Source organism: Salvelinus alpinus, chromosome 11, assembly GCF_045679555.1.
Source record: "Salvelinus alpinus chromosome 11, SLU_Salpinus.1, whole genome shotgun sequence".
Taxonomy (NCBI): Eukaryota; Metazoa; Chordata; class Actinopteri; order Salmoniformes; family Salmonidae; genus Salvelinus; species Salvelinus alpinus.
Window position 1 is genome coordinate 74,983,671 of NC_092096.1, and position 20,304 is coordinate 75,003,974.

Consider the following 20,304-nt stretch of genomic DNA (forward strand, 5'->3'; position numbering starts at 1 on the left):
TCTCTGCTCAGGTTTAGATGAAGGTTTGGGTTAATGTGATCATATTTCTCTGCTCACGTTTAGATGAAGGTTTGGGTTAATGTGATCATATTTCTCTGCTCAGGTTTAGATAAAGGTTCGGGTTAATGTGATCATATTTCTCTGCTCAGGTTTAGATGAAGGTTCGGGTTAATGTGATCATATTTCTCTGCTCAGGTTTTGATGAAGGTTTGGGTTAATGTGATCATATTTCTCTGCTCAGGTTTAGATGAAGGTTCAGGTAAATGTGGTCATATTTCTCTGCTCAGGTTTTGATGAAGGTTTGGGTTAATGTGATCATATTTCTCTGCTCAGGTTTAGATGAAGGTTCAGGTTAATGTGATCATATTTCTCTGCTCAGGTTTAGATGAGGGTTAATGTGATCATATTTTTCTGCTCAGGTTTAGATGAAGGTTTGGGTTAATGTGATCATATTTCTCTGCTCAGGTTTAGATGAAGGTTCAGGTTAATGTGATCATATTTCTCTGCTCAGGTTTAGATGAAGGTTCAAGTTAATGTGATCATATTTCTCTGCTCAGGTTTTGATGAAGGTTTGGGTTAATGTGATCATATTTCTCTGCTCAGGTTTAGATGAAGGTTCAGGTTAATGTGATCATATTTCTCTGCTCAGGTTTAGATGAAGGTTTGGGTTAATGTGATCATATTTTTCTAATCAGGTTTAGATGAAGGTTTGGGTTAATGTGATCATATTTCTCTGCTCAGGTTTAGATGAAGGTTCAGGTTAATGTGATCATATTTCTCTGCTCAGGTTTAGATGAAGGTTTGGGTTAATGTGATCATATTTCTCTGCTCAGGTTTCGATTAAGGTTTGGGTTAATGTGATCATATTTCTCTGCTCAGGTTTAGATGAAGGTTTGGGTTAATGTGATCATATTTCTCTGCTCAGGTTTAGATGAAGGTTTGTGTTAATGTGATCATATTTCTCTGCTCAGGTTTAGATGAAGGTTTGGGTTAATGTGATCATATTTCTCTGCTCAGGTTTAGATGAAGGTTTGGGTTAATGTGATCATATTTCTCTGCTCAGGTTTTGATGAAGGTTCGGGTTAATGTGATCATATTTCTCTGCTCAGGTTTAGATGAAGGTTTGGGTTAATTTGATCATATTTCTCTGCTCAGGTTTAGATGAAGGTTTGGGTTAATGTGATCATATTTCTCTGCTCAGGTTTAGATGAAGGTTTGGGTTAATGTGATCATATTTCTCTGCTCAGGTTTTGATGAAGGTTCGGGTTAATGTGATCATATTTCTCTGCTCAGGTTTAGATGAAGGTTCAGGTTAATGTGATCATATTTCTCTACTCAGGTCTAGATGAAGGTTTGGGTTAATGTGATCATATTTCTCTGCTCAGGTTTAGATGAAGGTTTGGGTTAATGTGATCATATTTCTCTGCTCAGGTTTAGATGAAGGTTTGGGTTAATGTGATCATATTTCTCTGCTCAGGTTTAGATGAAGGTTTGGGTTAATGTGATCATATTTCTCTGCTCAGGTTTAGATGAAGGTTTGGGTTAATGTGATCATATTTCTCTGCTCAGGTTTAGATGAAGGTTTGGGTTAATGTGATCATATTTCTCTGCTCAGGTTTAGATGAAGGTTTGGGTTAATGTGATCATATTTCTCTGCTCAGGTTTAGATGAAGGTTTGGGTTAATGTGATCATATTTCTCTGCTCAGGTTTAGATAAAGGTTCAGGTTAATGTGATCATATTTCTCTGCTCAGGTTTAGATGAAGGTTTGGGTTAATGTGATCATATTTCTCTGCTCAGGTTTAGATGAAGGTTTGGGTTAATGTGATCATATTTCTCTGCTCAGGTTTAGATAAAGGTTCAGGTTAATGTGATCATATTTCTCTGCTCAGGTTTAGATGAAGGTTTGGGTTAATGTGATCATATTTCTCTGCTCAGGTTTTGATGAAGGTTTGGGTTAATGTGATCATATTTCTCTGCTCAGGTTTAGATGAAGGTTCAGGTTAATGTGATCATATTTCTCTGCTCAGGTTTAGATGAAGGTTTGGGTTAATGTGATCATATTTCTCTACTCAGGTTTAGATGAAGGTTTGGGTTAATGTGATCATATTTCTCTGCTCAGGTTTAGATTTAGGTTTGGGTTAATGTGATCATATTTCTCTGCTCAGGTTTAGATTAAGGTTTGGGTTAATGTGATCATATTTCTCTGCTCAGGTTTAGATGAAGGTTTGGGTTAATGTGATCATATTTCTCTGGTCAGGTTTAGATGAAGGTTTGGGTTAATTTGATCATATTTCTCTGCTCAGGTTTAGATGAAGGTTTGGGTTAATGTGATCATATTTCTCTGCTCAGGTTTAGATGAAGGTTTGGGTTAATGTGATCATATTTCTCTGCTCAGGTTTTGATGAAGGTTCGGGTTAATGTGATCATATTTCTCTGCTCAGGTTTAGATGAAGGTTTGGGTTAATGTGATCATATTTCTCTGCTCAGGTTTAGATGAAGGTTCAGGTTAATGTGATCATATTTCTCTGCTCAGGTTTAGATGAAGGTTCAGGTTAATGTGATCATATTTCTCTGCTCAGGTTTAGATGAAGGTTCAGGTTAATGTGATCATATTTCTCTGCTCAGGTTTAGATGAAGGTTTGGGTTAATGTGATCATATTTCTCTGCTCAGGTTTAGATGAAGGTTTGGGTTAATGTGATCATATTTCTCTGCTCAGGTTTAGATGAAGGTTTGGGTTAATGTGATCATATTTCTCTGCTCAGGTTTAGATGAAGGTTTGGGTTAATGTGATCATATTTCTCTGCTCAGGTTTAGATGAAGGTTTGGGTTAATGTGATCATATTTCTCTGCTCAGGTTTTGATGAAGGTTTGGGTTAATGTGATCATATTTCTCTGCTCAGGTTTTGATGAAGGTTTGGGTTAATGTGATCATATTTCTCTGCTCAGGTTTAGATGAAGGTTTGGGTTAATGTGATCATATTTCTCTGCTCAGGTTTAGATAAAGGTTCGGGTTAATGTGATCATATTTCTCTGCTCAGGTTTAGATGAAGGTTCGGGTTAATGTGATCATATTTCTCTGCTCAGGTTTTGATGAAGGTTTGGGTTAATGTGATCATATTTCTCTGCTCAGGTTTAGATGAAGGTTCAGGTTAATGTGATCATATTTCTCTGCTCAGGTTTAGATGAAGGTTTGGGTTAATGTGATCATATTTTTCTGCTCAGGTTTAGATGAAGGTTTGGGTTAATGTGATCATATTTCTCTGCTCAGGTTTAGATGAAGGTTCAGGTTAATGTGATCATATTTCTCTGCTCAGGTTTAGATGAAGGTTCAGGTTAATGTGATCATATTTCTCTGCTCAGGTTTTGATGAAGGTTTGGGTTAATGTGATCATATTTCTCTGCTCAGGTTTAGATGAAGGTTCAGGTTAATGTGATCATATTTCTCTGCTCAGGTTTAGATGAAGGTTTGGGTTAATGTGATCATATTTTTCTAATCAGGTTTAGATGAAGGTTTGGGTTAATGTGATCATATTTCTCTGCTCAGGTTTAGATGAAGGTTCAGGTTAATGTGATCATATTTCTCTGCTCAGGTTTAGATGAAGGTTCAGGTTAATGTGATCATATTTCTCTGCTCAGGTTTAGATGAAGGTTCAGGTTAATGTGATCATATTTCTCTGCTCAGGTTTAGATGAAGGTTTGGGTTAATGTGATCATATTTCTCTGCTCAGGTTTAGATTAAGGTTTGGGTTAATGTGATCATATTTTTCTGCTCAGGTTTAGATGAAGGTTTGGGTTAATGTGATCATATTTCTCTGCTCAGGTTTAGATGAAGGTTTGGGTTAATGTGATCATATTTCTCTGCTCAGGTTTAGATGAAGGTTTGGGTTAATGTGATCATATTTCTCTGCTCAGGTTTAGATGAAGGTTCAGGTTAATGTGATCATATTTCTCTGCTCAGGTTTAGATGAAGGTTTGGGTTAATGTGATCATATTTCTCTGCTCAGGTTTAGATGAAGTTTTGGGTTAATGTGATCATATTTCTCTGCTCAGGTTTAGATGAAGGTTTGGGTTAATGTGATCATATTTCTCTGTGCAGGTTTAGATGAAGGTTTGGGTTAATGTGATCATATTTCTCTGCTCAGGTTTAGATGAAGGTTCGGGTTAATGTGATCATATTTCTCTGCTCAGGTTTAGATGAAGGTTCAGGTTAATGTGATCATATTTCTCTGCTCAGGTTTAGATGAAGGTTTGGGTTAATGTGATCATATTTCTCTGCTCAGGTTTAGATGAAGGTTTGGGTTAATGTGATCATATTTCTCTGCTCAGGTTTAGATGAAGGTTTGGGTTAATGTGATCATATTTCTCTGCTCAGGTTTAGATGAAGGTTTGGGTTATTGTGATCATATTTCTCTGCTCAGGTTTTGATGAAGGTTTGGGTTAATGTGATCATATTTCTCTGCTCAGGTTTAGATAAAGGTTCGGGTTAATGTGATCATATTTCTCTGCTCAGGTTTAGATGAAGGTTCGGGTTAATGTGATCATATTTCTCTGCTCAGGTTTTGATGAAGGTTTGGGTTAATGTGATCATATTTCTCTGCTCAGGTTTAGATGAAGGTTCAGGTAAATGTGATCATATTTCTCTGCTCAGGTTTTGATGAAGGTTTGGGTTAATGTGATCATATTTCTCTGCTCAGGTTTAGATGAAGGTTCAGGTTAATGTGATCATATTTCTCTGCTCAGGTTTAGATGAAGGTTTGGGTTAATGTGATCATATTTTTCTGCTCAGGTTTAGATGAAGGTTTGGGTTAATGTGATCATATTTCTCTGCTCAGGTTTAGATGAAGGTTCAGGTTAATGTGATCATATTTCTCTGCTCAGGTTTAGATGAAGGTTCAGGTTAATGTGATCATATTTCTCTGCTCAGGTTTTGATGAAGGTTTGGGTTAATGTGATCATATTTCTCTGCTCAGGTTTAGATGAAGGTTCAGGTTAATGTGATCATATTTCTCTGCTCAGGTTTAGATGAAGGTTTGGGTTAATGTGATCATATTTTTCTAATCAGGTTTAGATGAAGGTTTGGGTTAATGTGATCATATTTCTCTGCTCAGGTTTAGATGAAGGTTTGGGTTAATGTGATCATATTTCTCTGCTCAGGTTTAGATGAAGGTTTGGGTTAATGTGATCATATTTCTCTGCTCAGGTTTAGATGAAGGTTTGGGTTAATGTGATCATATTTCTCTGCTCAGGTTTAGATGAAGGTTTGGGTTAATGTGATCATATTTCTCTGCTCAGGTTTAGATGAAGGTTTGGGTTAATGTGATCATATTTCTCTGCTCAGGTTTAGATAAAGGTTCGGGTTAATGTGATCATATTTCTCTGCTCAGGTTTAGATGAAGGTTCGGGTTAATGTGATCATATTTCTCTGCTCAGGTTTTGATGAAGGTTTGGGTTAATGTGATCATATTTCTCTGCTCAGGTTTAGATGAAGGTTCAGGTAAATGTGATCATATTTCTCTGCTCAGGTTTTGATGAAGGTTTGGGTTAATGTGATCATATTTCTCTGCTCAGGTTTAGATGAAGGTTCAGGTTAATGTGATCATATTTCTCTGCTCAGGTTTAGATGAAGGTTTGGGTTAATGTGATCATATTTTTCTGCTCAGGTTTAGATGAAGGTTTGGGTTAATGTGATCATATTTCTCTGCTCAGGTTTAGATGAAGGTTCAGGTTAATGTGATCATATTTCTCTGCTCAGGTTTAGATGAAGGTTCAAGTTAATGTGATCATATTTCTCTGCTCAGGTTTTGATGAAGGTTTGGGTTAATGTGATCATATTTCTCTGCTCAGGTTTAGATGAAGGTTCAGGTTAATGTGATCATATTTCTCTGCTCAGGTTTAGATGAAGGTTTGGGTTAATGTGATCATATTTTTCTAATCAGGTTTAGATGAAGGTTTGGGTTAATGTGATCATATTTCTCTGCTCAGGTTTAGATGAAGGTTCAGGTTAATGTGATCATATTTCTCTGCTCAGGTTTAGATGAAGGTTTGGGTTAATGTGATCATATTTCTCTGCTCAGGTTTAGATTAAGGTTTGGGTTAATGTGATCATATTTCTCTGCTCAGGTTTAGATGAAGGTTTGGGTTAATGTGATCATATTTCTCTGCTCAGGTTTAGATGAAGGTTTGTGTTAATGTGATCATATTTCTCTGCTCAGGTTTAGATGAAGGTTTGGGTTAATGTGATCATATTTCTCTGCTCAGGTTTAGATGAAGGTTTGGGTTAATGTGATCATATTTCTCTGCTCAGGTTTAGATGAAGGTTTGGGTTAATGTGATCATATTTCTCTGCTCAGGTTTTGATGAAGGTTCGGGTTAATGTGATCATATTTCTCTGCTCAGGTTTAGATGAAGGTTTGGGTTAATTTGATCATATTTCTCTGCTCAGGTTTAGATGAAGGTTTGGGTTAATGTGATCATATTTCTCTGCTCAGGTTTAGATGAAGGTTTGGGTTAATGTGATCATATTTCTCTGCTCAGGTTTAGATTAAGGTTTGGGTTAATGTGATCATATTTCTCTGCTCAGGTTTAGATGAAGGTTTGGGTTAATGTGATCATATTTCTCTGCTCAGGTTTAGATGAAGGTTTGTGTTAATGTGATCATATTTCTCTGCTCAGGTTTAGATGAAGGTTTGGGTTAATGTGATCATATTTCTCTGCTCAGGTTTAGATGAAGGTTTGGGTTAATGTGATCATATTTCTCTGCTCAGGTTTAGATGAAGGTTTGGGTTAATGTGATCATATTTCTCTGCTCAGGTTTTGATGAAGGTTCGGGTTAATGTGATCATATTTCTCTGCTCAGGTTTAGATGAAGGTTTGGGTTAATTTGATCATATTTCTCTGCTCAGGTTTAGATGAAGGTTTGGGTTAATGTGATCATATTTCTCTGCTCAGGTTTAGATGAAGGTTTGGGTTAATGTGATCATATTTCTCTGCTCAGGTTTTGATGAAGGTTCGGGTTAATGTGATCATATTTCTCTGCTCAGGTTTAGATGAAGGTTCAGGTTAATGTGATCATATTTCTCTACTCAGGTTTAGATGAAGGTTCAGGTTAATGTGATCATATTTCTCTGCTCAGGTTTAGATGAAGGTTTGGGTTAATGTGATCATATTTCTCTGCTCAGGTCTAGATGAAGGTTTGGGTTAATGTGATCATATTTCTCTGCTCAGGTTTAGATGAAGGTTTGGGTTAATGTGATCATATTTCTCTGCTCAGGTTTTGATGAAGGTTCGGGTTAATGTGATCATATTTCTCTGCTCAGGTTTAGATGAAGGTTTGGGTTAATTTGATCATATTTCTCTGCTCAGGTTTAGATGAAGGTTTGGGTTAATGTGATCATATTTCTCTGCTCAGGTTTAGATGAAGGTTTGGGTTAATGTGATCATATTTCTCTGCTCAGGTTTTGATGAAGGTTCGGGTTAATGTGATCATATTTCTCTGCTCAGGTTTAGATGAAGGTTCAGGTTAATGTGATCATATTTCTCTACTCAGGTTTAGATGAAGGTTCAGGTTAATGTGATCATATTTCTCTGCTCAGGTTTAGATGAAGGTTTGGGTTAATGTGATCATATTTCTCTGCTCAGGTCTAGATGAAGGTTTGGGTTAATGTGATCATATTTCTCTGCTCAGGTTTAGATGAAGGTTTGGGTTAATGTGATCATATTTCTCTGCTCAGGTTTAGATGAAGGTTTGGGTTAATGTGATCATATTTCTCTGCTCAGGTTTAGATGAAGGTTTGGGTTAATGTGATCATATTTCTCTGCTCAGGTTTAGATGAAGGTTTGGGTTAATGTGATCATATTTCTCTGCTCAGGTTTAGATGAAGGTTTGGGTTAATGTGATCATATTTCTCTGCTCAGGTTTAGATGAAGGTTTGGGTTAATGTGATCATATTTCTCTGCTCAGGTTTAGATAAAGGTTCAGGTTAATGTGATCATATTTCTCTGCTCAGGTTTAGATGAAGGTTTGGGTTAATGTGATCATATTTCTCTGCTCAGGTTTAGATGAAGGTTTGGGTTAATGTGATCATATTTCTCTGCTCAGGTTTAGATAAAGGTTCAGGTTAATGTGATCATATTTCTCTGCTCAGGTTTAGATGAAGGTTTGGGTTAATGTGATCATATTTCTCTGCTCAGGTTTTGATGAAGGTTTGGGTTAATGTGATCATATTTCTCTGCTCAGGTTTAGATGAAGGTTCAGGTTAATGTGATCATATTTCTCTGCTCAGGTTTAGATGAAGGTTTGGGTTAATGTGATCATATTTCTCTGCTCAGGTTTAGATGAAGGTTTGTGTTAATGTGATCATATTTCTCTGCTCAGGTTTAGATGAAGGTTTGGGTTAATGTGATCATATTTCTCTGCTCAGGTTTAGATGAAGGTTTGGGTTAATGTGATCATATTTCTCTGCTCAGGTTTAGATGAAGGTTTGGGTTAATGTGATCATATTTCTCTGCTCAGGTTTTGATGAAGGTTCGGGTTAATGTGATCATATTTCTCTGCTCAGGTTTAGATGAAGGTTTGGGTTAATTTGATCATATTTCTCTGCTCAGGTTTAGATGAAGGTTTGGGTTAATGTGATCATATTTCTCTGCTCAGGTTTAGATGAAGGTTTGGGTTAATGTGATCATATTTCTCTGCTCAGGTTTTGATGAAGGTTCGGGTTAATGTGATCATATTTCTCTGCTCAGGTTTAGATGAAGGTTCAGGTTAATGTGATCATATTTCTCTACTCAGGTTTAGATGAAGGTTCAGGTTAATGTGATCATATTTCTCTGCTCAGGTTTAGATGAAGGTTTGGGTTAATGTGATCATATTTCTCTGCTCAGGTCTAGATGAAGGTTTGGGTTAATGTGATCATATTTCTCTGCTCAGGTTTAGATGAAGGTTTGGGTTAATGTGATCATATTTCTCTGCTCAGGTTTAGATGAAGGTTTGGGTTAATGTGATCATATTTCTCTGCTCAGGTTTAGATGAAGGTTTGGGTTAATGTGATCATATTTCTCTGCTCAGGTTTAGATGAAGGTTTGGGTTAATGTGATCATATTTCTCTGCTCAGGTTTAGATGAAGGTTTGGGTTAATGTGATCATATTTCTCTGCTCAGGTTTAGATGAAGGTTTGGGTTAATGTGATCATATTTCTCTGCTCAGGTTTAGATGAAGGTTTGGGTTAATGTGATCATATTTCTCTGCTCAGGTTTAGATAAAGGTTCAGGTTAATGTGATCATATTTCTCTGCTCAGGTTTAGATGAAGGTTTGGGTTAATGTGATCATATTTCTCTGCTCAGGTTTAGATGAAGGTTTGGGTTAATGTGATCATATTTCTCTGCTCAGGTTTAGATAAAGGTTCAGGTTAATGTGATCATATTTCTCTGCTCAGGTTTAGATGAAGGTTTGGGTTAATGTGATCATATTTCTCTGCTCAGGTTTTGATGAAGGTTTGGGTTAATGTGATCATATTTCTCTGCTCAGGTTTAGATGAAGGTTCAGGTTAATGTGATCATATTTCTCTGCTCAGGTTTAGATGAAGGTTTGGGTTAATGTGATCATATTTCTCTGCTCAGGTTTAGATGAAGGTTTGGGTTAATGTGATCATATTTCTCTGCTCAGGTTTAGATGAAGGTTTGGGTTAATGTGATCATATTTCTCTGCTCAGGTTTAGATTAAGGTTTGGGTTAATGTGATCATATTTCTCTGCTCAGGTTTAGATGAAGGTTTGGGTTAATGTGATCATATTTCTCTGGTCAGGTTTAGATGAAGGTTTGGGTTAATTTGATCATATTTCTCTGCTCAGGTTTAGATGAAGGTTTGGGTTAATGTGATCATATTTCTCTGCTCAGGTTTAGATGAAGGTTTGGGTTAATGTGATCATATTTCTCTGCTCAGGTTTTGATGAAGGTTCGGGTTAATGTGATCATATTTCTCTGCTCAGGTTTAGATGAAGGTTTGGGTTAATTTGATCATATTTCTCTGCTCAGGTTTAGATGAAGGTTTGGGTTAATGTGATCATATTTCTCTGCTCAGGTTTAGATGAAGGTTTGGGTTAATGTGATCATATTTCTCTGCTCAGGTTTTGATGAAGGTTCGGGTTAATGTGATCATATTTCTCTGCTCAGGTTTAGATGAAGGTTCAGGTTAATGTGATCATATTTCTCTACTCAGGTTTAGATGAAGGTTCAGGTTAATGTGATCATATTTCTCTGCTCAGGTTTAGATGAAGGTTTGGGTTAATGTGATCATATTTCTCTGCTCAGGTCTAGATGAAGGTTTGGGTTAATGTGATCATATTTCTCTGCTCAGGTTTAGATGAAGGTTTGGGTTAATGTGATCATATTTCTCTGCTCAGGTTTAGATGAAGGTTTGGGTTAATGTGATCATATTTCTCTGCTCAGGTTTAGATTAAGGTTTGGGTTAATGTGATCATATTTCTCTGCTCAGGTTTAGATGAAGGTTTGGGTTAATGTGATCATATTTCTCTGCTCAGGTTTAGATGAAGGTTTGGGTTAATGTGATCATATTTCTCTGCTCAGGTTTAGATGAAGGTTTGGGTTAATGTGATCATATTTCTCTGCTCAGGTTTAGATGAAGGTTTGGGTTAATGTGATCATATTTCTCTGCTCAGGTTTTGATGAAGGTTTGGGTTAATGTGATCATATTTCTCTGCTCAGGTTTTGATGAAGGTTTGGGTTAATGTGATCATATTTCTCTGCTCAGGTTTAGATGAAGGTTTGGGTTAATGTGATCATATTTCTCTGCTCAGGTTTTGATGAAGGTTCAGGTTAATGTGAACATATTTCTCTGCTCAGGTTTAGATGAAGGTTCATCTGAACATCTTGTACACATACAGAAACATACATAACATGTGATCTCATAAATACAGTGAAATATATAATCAATATAAGGTCAATAAATAGACCATGTTCAACAGGCCCCCCTCTCCCTGTCTCACCTCTGGGTAGGACCACTCGGGGGAGAAGTCTGTGATGGTTGCTAGGCGTTGTAGCTCAGTCCCGTTGTTAGGGGGAAGAGGGGGGAAGGGGAGGAAGGAGGAGGAGGGGGAGGGCTGGGGAGGAACCATGTAACGTACCCCCGTAGGGAACAGGCTGGTGGGCGCTGGGTTCGGGACGAGGACCGAGGTGTGTGTGTGTGTGTGTGTGTTGGGGCGTGTGTGCGTGTGTGTGTTGGGGGCGTCGGCCTCTGTGATGAGCTCAGAGATGAGGTCAGGGAACTGGCTGTCGAACGATATCTCTAGCTCCTCCGAGCCATCCGTGACCTCCGACCTTTGACCCGTGTCCATGGGTGTGTCCTCTGCCTCGTAGCCACGCCCCCTCTCCTCCTTTACTCTGACCCGCCCATTAGCCATATTGGTCATGTTAACATTACCCGTAGCGGCATTAGCGTTAGCACTGTCCATATTAACAGTAGTCGAAAGAGCCATGTTTGCATTAGCCACGTTGTTGATGTTAGCAAACAGGGGTAAGAGCTGCCTCCCCCTCTCTCTCTCCACCTCCCTCTCTCTTTCCACCTCCCTCTGTCTCTCTCTCTCTCTCTCCACCTCCCTCTCCACCTCCCTCTCTCTTTCCACCTCCCTCTGTCTCTCTCTCTCTCTCTCCACCTCCCTCTCCCTCTCCACCTCCCTCTCTCTTTCCACCTCCCTCTGTCTCTCTCTCCCCCTCTCTCTCTCCACCTCCCTCTCCCTCTCCACCTCCCTCTCCCTCTCCACCTCCATCTCCTGACTCTGCAGAAGTCTACGTTGCAGGAGGAGTTGAGAGCGGTAGTTCTGGGTCTGGTTCAGTGGGGTCGGCGTTGGGTTGGGGTCACAGTTCATAGAGATCATGGGTTGGGGGAGGTGCTGCTGGAGCTCTTTGGGCTCTAGGACGACCAATGGCTGCTCTCCGTCCTGCCTGTGAGGCTGCTGATTGGGCGCCATCTGCTGAGTGGGAGGGGTCTGCTGCGTTTCGTGGCGAATCAGGAGCAGCGATGATGATGCTTTTCTGTGGTGTTGCCCTGACGACGACTTCTGGTGGGATTGGCCTCGCTGGAGGAGAGCCAGTTTGGTGGGCGGGTGACCCTCTTCTCTCCCCTCCTCCCTCTGTCTTTCTCTCTCTCCATCTGCCTCCCCCCTCTCCCCCTCTGTCTCCCCCAGAGGGCCCAGGCCCAGCGCTGATTCCAGACACAGAGGCAGGAGAGAAGGGGCGGAGTGGGAAGGAGAGAGGGATAGAGAAAGGGATGGAGGGAGGGAGGAAGAAGGGGTAGAGTGGGACGGAAAGAGGGATAGAGAAAGGGATGGAGGGAGGGAGGAGGAAGGGGTAGAGTGGGACGGAGAGAGGGATAGAGAAAGGGATGGAGGGAGGGAGGAGGAAGGGGCAGAGGTCTGGGGCACCTCTCTCTCTTCATTCTTCCTCTCTGCCTCAGAAGAGAGAGATGAGAGAGAGGAAGGAGGGGAGGTGGGGGAGAGGGAGAGAGCGAGGGAGGGTGCATGTGGGGAGGAGGAGGGGGGAGGAGAGGGTGAGGACGGGGGCAGAGTGCCTCCGTAGGTCTGACCCTGTTTAGGACTGTTCAGAAAGGAGTCTGGATCGAAGACAGGAGGTCGGCAGGGTGAGGGAGAGGGGGCGGCAGGAGGGAGAGGGTGCAGGAGGGATGGAGAGGGGGATGGAGTGAGGAGTAGTCCCCCTATAACGGGTGAGGACAGGAGGGTGAGGCTGAGAGTAGCCACCCCGGGGGTGGGGGGGGAGGGGGTGGGTGGAGCAGGTGGGGTTGGGGGGGAGGGGGTGTCTGGTTTAGGGGGGACGGGGGAGAGTACCAGCTGACCTGAATGGGTAAGAGACAGACTCGACTCCCGCTCTCCTCCACCCTGCGTCCCGATGACCCCCGCCGTAGTCATGACGATCACCGCATTCTGCGGCAGGGCAACCGTCGTCAGGCCCCGCTGGTCACCATAGAAACTGTTGGTGGTGCCGTTGCTGACGGCGATGGTTGCTGTGCGGTGAGCCTGAGGGGGGGATGATGAGGAGGAGGAGGAGGAGGGGGGAGAGGGGGAGGAAGAGACTCCCTCATGTCTCCCTACCAGGCTGGTAGACCCTCCATGCTTTACCTGGGGGTGTGAGGGGGGAGGGTGTGTGTGTGTGTGTGGGGGGGGGGAGGGTTTCTTCTCGCCGCCTGCAGGGATGTCTCCCCCTCCTGTCTCCCCCTCGGCCAGGGGTGAGGCTGACATGGCAGGGCGGGTAGCGGGCAGTTTGGGGGAGATAATGCGATGTTTGGTGCTGTTACAGCGGTGGGGAATGTTAGCTCCAGGAGACACTGGAAGGAGGAAAGGAAGAGAGCGAGTGAGGGAGGGCGAGAGGGAGGAGAGGGAAGAGAGGGCGGAGAGGGAGGAGAGGGCAGAGAGGGAGGAGAGGGAAGAGAGGGAAGAGAGGGAGGAGAGGGAGGAGAGGCAGGAGAGGGAAGAGAGGGCAGAGAGGGAGGTGAGGGAGGAGAGGGCAGAGAGGGAGGAGAGGGCAGAGAGGGAAGAGAGGAGGGAGAGGGAGGAGAGGGCAGAGAAGGAGGAGAGGGCAGAGAGGGAGGAGAGGGAAGAGAGGGAGGAGAGGGAAGAGAGGGAAGAGAGGGAAGAGAGGGAAGAGAGGGAGGAGAGGGAGGAGAGGGAGGAGAGGGCAGAGAGGGCGGAGAGGGAGGAGAGGGCAGAGAGGGAGGAGAGGGAAGAGAGGGAAGAGAGGGAAGAGAGGGAGGAGAGGCAGGAGAGGGAAGAGAGGGCAGAGAGGGAGGTGAGGGAGGAGAGGGCAGAGAGGGAGGAGAGGGCAGAGAGGGAAGAGAGGGAAGAGAGGGAGGAGAGGGCAGAGAGGGAGGAGAGGGCAGAGAGGGAGGAGAGGGAAGAGAGGGAGGAGAGGGAAGAGAGGGAAGAGAGGGAAGAGAGGGAAGAGAGGGAGGAGAGGGAGGAGAGGGAGGAGAGGGAAGAGAGGGAAGAGAGGGAAGAGAGGGAGGAGAGGGAAGAGAGGGACGAGAGGGAAGAGAGGGAGGAGAGGGAAGAGAGGGAAGAGAGGGAAGAGAGGGACGAGAGGGAAGAGAGGGAGGAGAGGGAGGGAAGAGGGAAGAGAGGGAAGAGAGGGAGGAGAGGGCAGAGAGGGAAGAGAGGGAAGAGAGGGACGAGAGGGAGGAGAGGGAGGAGAGGGAAGAGAGGGAGGAGAGGGAAGAGAGGGAGGAGAGGGAGGAGAGGGAGGAGAGGGAAGAGAGGGAGGAGAGGGAAGAGAGGGAAGAGAGGGAGGAGAGGGAAGAGAGGGAAGAGAGGGAGGAGAGGGAAGAGAGGGACGAGAGGGAGGAGAGGGAAGAGAGGGACGAGAGGGAGGAGAGGGAAGAGAGGGAAGAGAGGGAAGAGAGGGAGGAGAGGGACGAGAGGGACGAGAGGGAGGAGAGGGAGGAGAGGGAGGAGAGGGAGGAGAGGGAAGAGAGGGAGGAGAGGGAGGAGAGGGAAGAGAGGGAGGAGAGGGACGAGAGGGACGAGAGGGAAGAGAGGGAGGAGAGGGAGGAGAGGGAGGAGAGGGAAGAGAGGGAAGAGAGGGAAGAGAGGGAGGAGAGGGAAGAGAGGGGGGAGAGGGAGGAGAGGGAGGAGAGGGAGGGACGAGAGGGAGGAGAGGGAAGAGAGTGAGGAGAGTGAAAGAAACAGAACATACAGAATACATTGATGTAGTCACAGTAGTCTCTAGTCACAGTAGTCTGTAGTCACAGTAGTCACTAGTCACAGTAGTCTGTAGTCACAGTAGTATGTAGTCACAGTAGTCACTAGTCACAGTAGTCTGTAGGCACAGTAGTCTCTAGTCACAGTAGTCTGTAGTCACAGTAGTCTGTAGTCACAGTAGTCACTAGTCACAGTAGTCACTAGTCACAGTAGTCTGTAGTCACAGTAGTCTCTAGTCACAGTAGTCTCTAGTCACAGTAGTCTGTAGTCACAGTAGTCACTAGTCACAGTAGTCTGTAGGCACAGTAGTCTGTAGGCACAGTAGTCTCTAGTCACAGTAGTCTCTAGGCACAGTAGTCTCTAGTCACAGTAGTCTCTAGGCACAGTAGTCACTAGTCACAGTCATATGTAGTCGCAGTCGTATGTAGTCACAGTAGTCACTAGTCACAGTAGTCACTAGTCACAGTAGTCACTAGTCACAGTAGTGACTAGTAACAGTAGTCACTGTCATCACTAGACGCGGGTCACAGTAGTCACTAGTCACGGTATTCACTAGTCAGTCACAGTAGTCTCTAGTCTAAGTAGTCACCAGTCACAGTAGTCTGTAGTCACAGCAGTCAGTAGTCACCATAGTCACTGTAGTCACACAGTATGTAGTCATAGTAGTCACCAGTCACTGTAGTCACTAGTCACGAGTCACGGTAGTCGCTAGTCACAGTAGTCTGTAGTCACTGGTCACCGTAGTCTGTAGTCACTAGTCACAGTAGTACCTAGTCACAGTAGTCAATTATCACAGTAGTCAATGATCACAGTAGTCCCTAATCGTGGTAGTCACAAGTCACAGTAGTCTGTAGTCACAGTAGTCTGTAGCCACAGTAGTCACTAGTTCGAGTAGTCTGTAGTCACAGTAGTCGCTAGTCACAGTATTCCCTATTCACAGTTGTCACTAGTAACAATAGTCTAGTCACTGTAGTCATTAGTCTCCGTAGTCACTAGTCACTGTAGTCACTAGTCACGGTAGTCTCTAGTCACAGTAGTCACCAGTCACAGTAGTCTGTAGTCACGGTAGTCTCTAGTCACCTTAGTCACTAGTCACAGTAGTCACTAGTCACTGTAGTCACTAGTCACAGTAGTCTCTAGTCACAGTAGTCACTAGTCACAGTAGTCTGTAGTCACGGTAGTCACTAGTCACTGTATTCACTAGTCACGGTAGTCTCTAGTCACAGTAGTCTGTAGTCACGGTAGTCTCTAGTCACGGTAGTCTCTAGTCACAGTAGTCTCTAGTCACTGTAGTCTCTAGTCACTGTAGTCTCTAGTCACAGTAGTCTCTAGTCACAGTAGTCACTAGTCACAGTAGTCTGTAGTCACGGTAGTCTCTAGTCACGGTAGTCTCTAGTCACGGTAGTCTCTAGTCACGGTAGTCTCTAGTCACGGTAGTCTCTAGCCACAGTAGTCTCTAGTCACGGTAGTCTGTAGTCACAGTAGCCACTAGTCACAGTAGCCACTAGTCACAGTAGTCACTAGTCACAGTAGTCACTAGTCACGGTAGTCACTAGTCACGGCAGTCTCTAGTCACGGCAGTCTCTAGTCACGGCAGTCTCTAGTCACTGTAGTCTCTAGTCACAGTAGTCTCTAGTCACGGTAGTCTCTAGCCACGGTAGTCTCTAGTCACGGTAGTCTGTAGTCACAGTAGCCACTAGTCACAGTAGTCACTAGTCACAGTAGTCTCTAGCCACAGTAGTCTCTAGTCACTGTAGTCTGTAGTCACAGTAGCCACTAGTCACAGTAGCCACTAGTCACAGTAGTCACTAGTCACAGTAGTCACTAGTCACAGTAGTCACTAGTCACGGTAGTCACTAGTCACGGTAGTCTCTAGTCACGGTAGTCTCTAGCCACGGTAGTCTCTAGTCACGGTAGTCTGTAGTCACAGTAGCCACTAGTCACAGTAGTCACTAGTCACAGTAGTCACTAGTCACAGTAGTCACTAGTCACAGTAGTCACTAGTCACGGCAGTCTCTAGTCACAGTAGTCTCTAGTCACGGTAGTCTCTAGCCACAGTAGTCTCTAGCCACAGTAGTCTCTAGTCACTGTAGTCTCTAGCCACAGTAGTCTCTAGTCACGGTAGTCTGTAGTCACAGTAGCCACTAGTCACAGTAGTCACTAGTCACAGTAGTCACTAGTCACAGTAGTCACTAGTCACGGTAGTCTCTAGTCACGGCAGTCTCTAGTCACGGCAGTCTCCAGTCACGGCAGTCTCCAGTCACGGCAGTCTGTAGTCACAGTAGTCTGTAGTCACAGTAGTCCGCAGGCAAAGTCATCTACAGTCACAGTAGTTTGTAGTCACAGTAGTCTCTAGTCACAGTAGTCCGCAGGCACAGTAGTCTGCAGTCACAGTAGTTTGTAGTCACAGGAGTCTCTAGTCACAGGAGTCTCTAGTCACAGTAGTCTATAGTCACATTAGTCTATAGTCACAGTAGCCACAGTAGTCTCTAGTTACTAGTAGTCTCTTGTCACGGTAGTCTCTAGTCAAAGTAGACACAGTAGTCTCTAGTCACAGTAGTCCATAGTCACACTAGTCCACAGTCACAGTAGTCCGCAGTCACAGTAGTCCACAGTCACAGTAGTCGCTAGTCACAGTAGTCTCCAGTCACCGCAGTCGCTAGTCACGGTAGTCTCTAGTCACAGTAGTCTTTAGTCACAGTAGTCTCTAGTCACAGTAGTCTTTAGTCACAGTAGTCTCTAGTCACAGTAGTCTGCAGTCACAGTAGTCCACAGTCACAGTAGTCCGAAGTCACAGTAGTCGTTAGTCACAGTAGTCTTTAGTCACAGTAGTCCGTAGTCACAGTAGTCCGTAGTCACAGTAGTCACTAGTTACGGTAGTCTCCAGTCACGGCAGTCGCTAGTCACGTTAGTCACTAGTCACGGTAGTCACAGTAGTCCGCAGTCACAGTAGTCTAGTCACATTAGTCCACAGTCACAGTAGTCTGTAGTGTTTGGCTATACTGCCCTCCAGTGGTAACATTTACCACCCACACTCACACAGATTTACCCAGTGTGGAGCTGCAGAGACAGGTGTGTGTGCGAGGCTGAGGTTTGGTCTGTTGTGACTCCAGGATCTGTTGAGCCAGTTGTTCTATAGAGAACTCTGATGACCCGTAACCTTCTCCACATGACCACTTAATGCTGTGGACTAGAGAAACACAGAGAGAGAGAGAGAGAAAGAGTGACAGAGAGAAAGAGAGAGAGAGAGAAAGAGCGAGAGAGAGAGAGAGAGAGAGAGAGAGAGAGAGAGAAAGAGCGAGAGAGAGAAAGAGCGAGAGAGAGAAAGAGCGAGAGAGAGAAAGAGAGAGAAAGAGCGAGAGAGAGAGAGAAAGAGAGAAAGAGCGAGAGAGAGAAAGAGAGGGAGAGAGAGAGAGAGACAGAGAGAGAGAGAGAGAGAGGAGAGACAGACAGACAGACAGACAGACAGACAGACAGACAGACAGACAGACAGACAGACAGACAGACAGACACAATAATAGATATTAGTCAGCCATCACATTGCCAGGATTTATCGTGCATTCAAGTGCCGTGGGAATGCACACCCGTCACAAGACCGACCTCTGAGTGGGAGGAGGTGCTAACACTTCCTGTTTCATCACTGACCTTTCACCTTTTCAACCAATAGGTCTTTGATTCGTTTGTTATTGTCAAAAATGAATTTGTCTTGTTATCTTTTGGTTGAAGAATTGTTCTCATTTGAAAAGCACAATCAGATCAGACCCAAGACTTCCTAACTGGGAAGTTTTGCAATTCTGAGTTGCAGTAGATATCTGTGTGTGTGTGTGTGTGTGTGTGTGGTGTGTGTGTAGTGTGTGTGTGTGTGTGTAGTGTGGTGTGTGGTGTGTGGTGTGTGTGTGTGTGTGTGTGTGTGTGTACTAACACATAGGTTTGAGCTGGGCCAGTAGTTCGTCTCGGCTCCAGCGTAGCGAGTCTCGGCGGTCGGCAACGGCACATAGTAACGGGCCGCACGCCTTCCCATGATCCTCCAGCGACGGAACATTCAGGTAGTGAACCAGCACCATGTCTGGGTTCTACACACACACACACACACACACACACACACACACACACACACACACACACACACACACACACACACACACACACACACACACACACACACACACACACACACACACACAGAGAGAGAGAGACACTGTATGCTTATTGTTATTGTTGAATGTATGGTTATTTTGACCCTTGGTTATTGTTGTTACTGTTGTCCCATTGACATTTTTGATTCTCATTTTTATTTATATTGTAAATATCCAAAATGAGCTTTGGCAATATGTACATTGTTACGTCATGCCAATAAAGCGAATTGAATTGAAAATTGAGAGAGGGAAGAGGTTAACACACACACACACACACAGAGAGAGAGAGAAGAGGGTAACACACACACATACATACACACACATACACACACACACACACACAGAGAGAGAAGAGGTTAACACACACACACACACAGACAGAGAGAGAAGAGGTTAACACACACACACACACACACACACACACACACACACACACACACACAGACAGAGAAGAGGTTAACACACACACACACACACACACAGACAGAGAAGAGGTTAACACACACACACACACACAGACAGACAGAGAAGAGGTTAACACACACACAGACAGACAGAGAAGAGGTTAACACACACACCAGGGTTTCCGTTAGCCAACAATTATAACTATTTTTAGGCCGATAAATAAACCTGCAGCCCATTACATTGATATTTGTCTCACCCATCTACACACAATAACCTATAATGACAAAGTGAAAACATGCTTTTAGAAATGTTTGCAAATGTATTGAAAATGAAATACAGAAATATCTCATTTACATAAGTATTCACGTCCTTCAGTCAATACATGTTAGAATCACTTTTGGCAGAGATGGAGTCTTCTTGGGGCAGAGATGGAGTCCTCTTGGGGCAGAGATGGAGTCCTCTTGGGGCAGAGATGGAGTCTTCTTGGGGCAGAGATGGAGTCCTCTTGGGGCAGAGATGGAGTCTTCTTGGGGCAGAGATGGAGTCTTCTTGGGGCAGAGATGGAGTCCTCTTGGGGCAGAGATGGAGTCCTCTTGGGGCAGAGATGGAGTCTTCTTGGGGCAGAGATGGAGTCTTCTTGGGGCAGAGATGGAGTGCTCTTGGGGCAGAGATGGAGTCTTCTTGGGGCAGAGATGGAGTCTTCTTGGGGCAGAGATGGAGTCCTCTTGGGGCAGAGATGGAGTCCTCTTGGGGCAGAGATGGAGTCCTCTTGGGGCAGAGATGGAGTCCTCTTGGGGCAGAGATGGAGTCCTCTTGGGGCAGAGATGGAGTCCTCTTGGGGCAGAGATGGAGTCCTCTTGGGGCAGAGATGGAGTCTTCTTGGGGCAGAGATGGAGTGCTCTCGGGGCAGAGATGGAGTCCTCTTGGGGCAGAGATGGAGTCTTCTCGGGGCAGAGATGGAGTCCTCTTGGGGCAGAGATGGAGTGCTCTCGGGGCAGAGATGGAGTCCTCTTGGGGCAGAGATGGAGTCTTCTCGGGG

General features: G+C 44.1%; 1 protein-coding gene across 4 annotated transcripts in view; it reads right to left on the minus strand.

The window, feature by feature from the left end:
- camta2 (calmodulin binding transcription activator 2) overlaps positions 1 to 20,304 on the minus strand; it is a 155,298-nt gene that overhangs the window by 92,283 nt on the left and 42,711 nt on the right. For 3 of the 4 annotated variants that reach the window (XM_071334260.1, XM_071334261.1, XM_071334263.1), the window contains 3 exons: positions 18,647 to 18,797; positions 17,774 to 17,914; positions 11,005 to 13,355 (listed from right to left, as the gene is read on the minus strand). In XM_071334260.1, coding sequence (XP_071190361.1) covers positions 11,005 to 13,355; positions 17,774 to 17,914; positions 18,647 to 18,797 — 2,643 coding nt within the window. The remainder of the gene's footprint in view (positions 1 to 11,004; positions 13,356 to 17,773; positions 17,915 to 18,646; positions 18,798 to 20,304) is intronic. The other variant, XM_071334262.1, reaches the window with a different exon arrangement.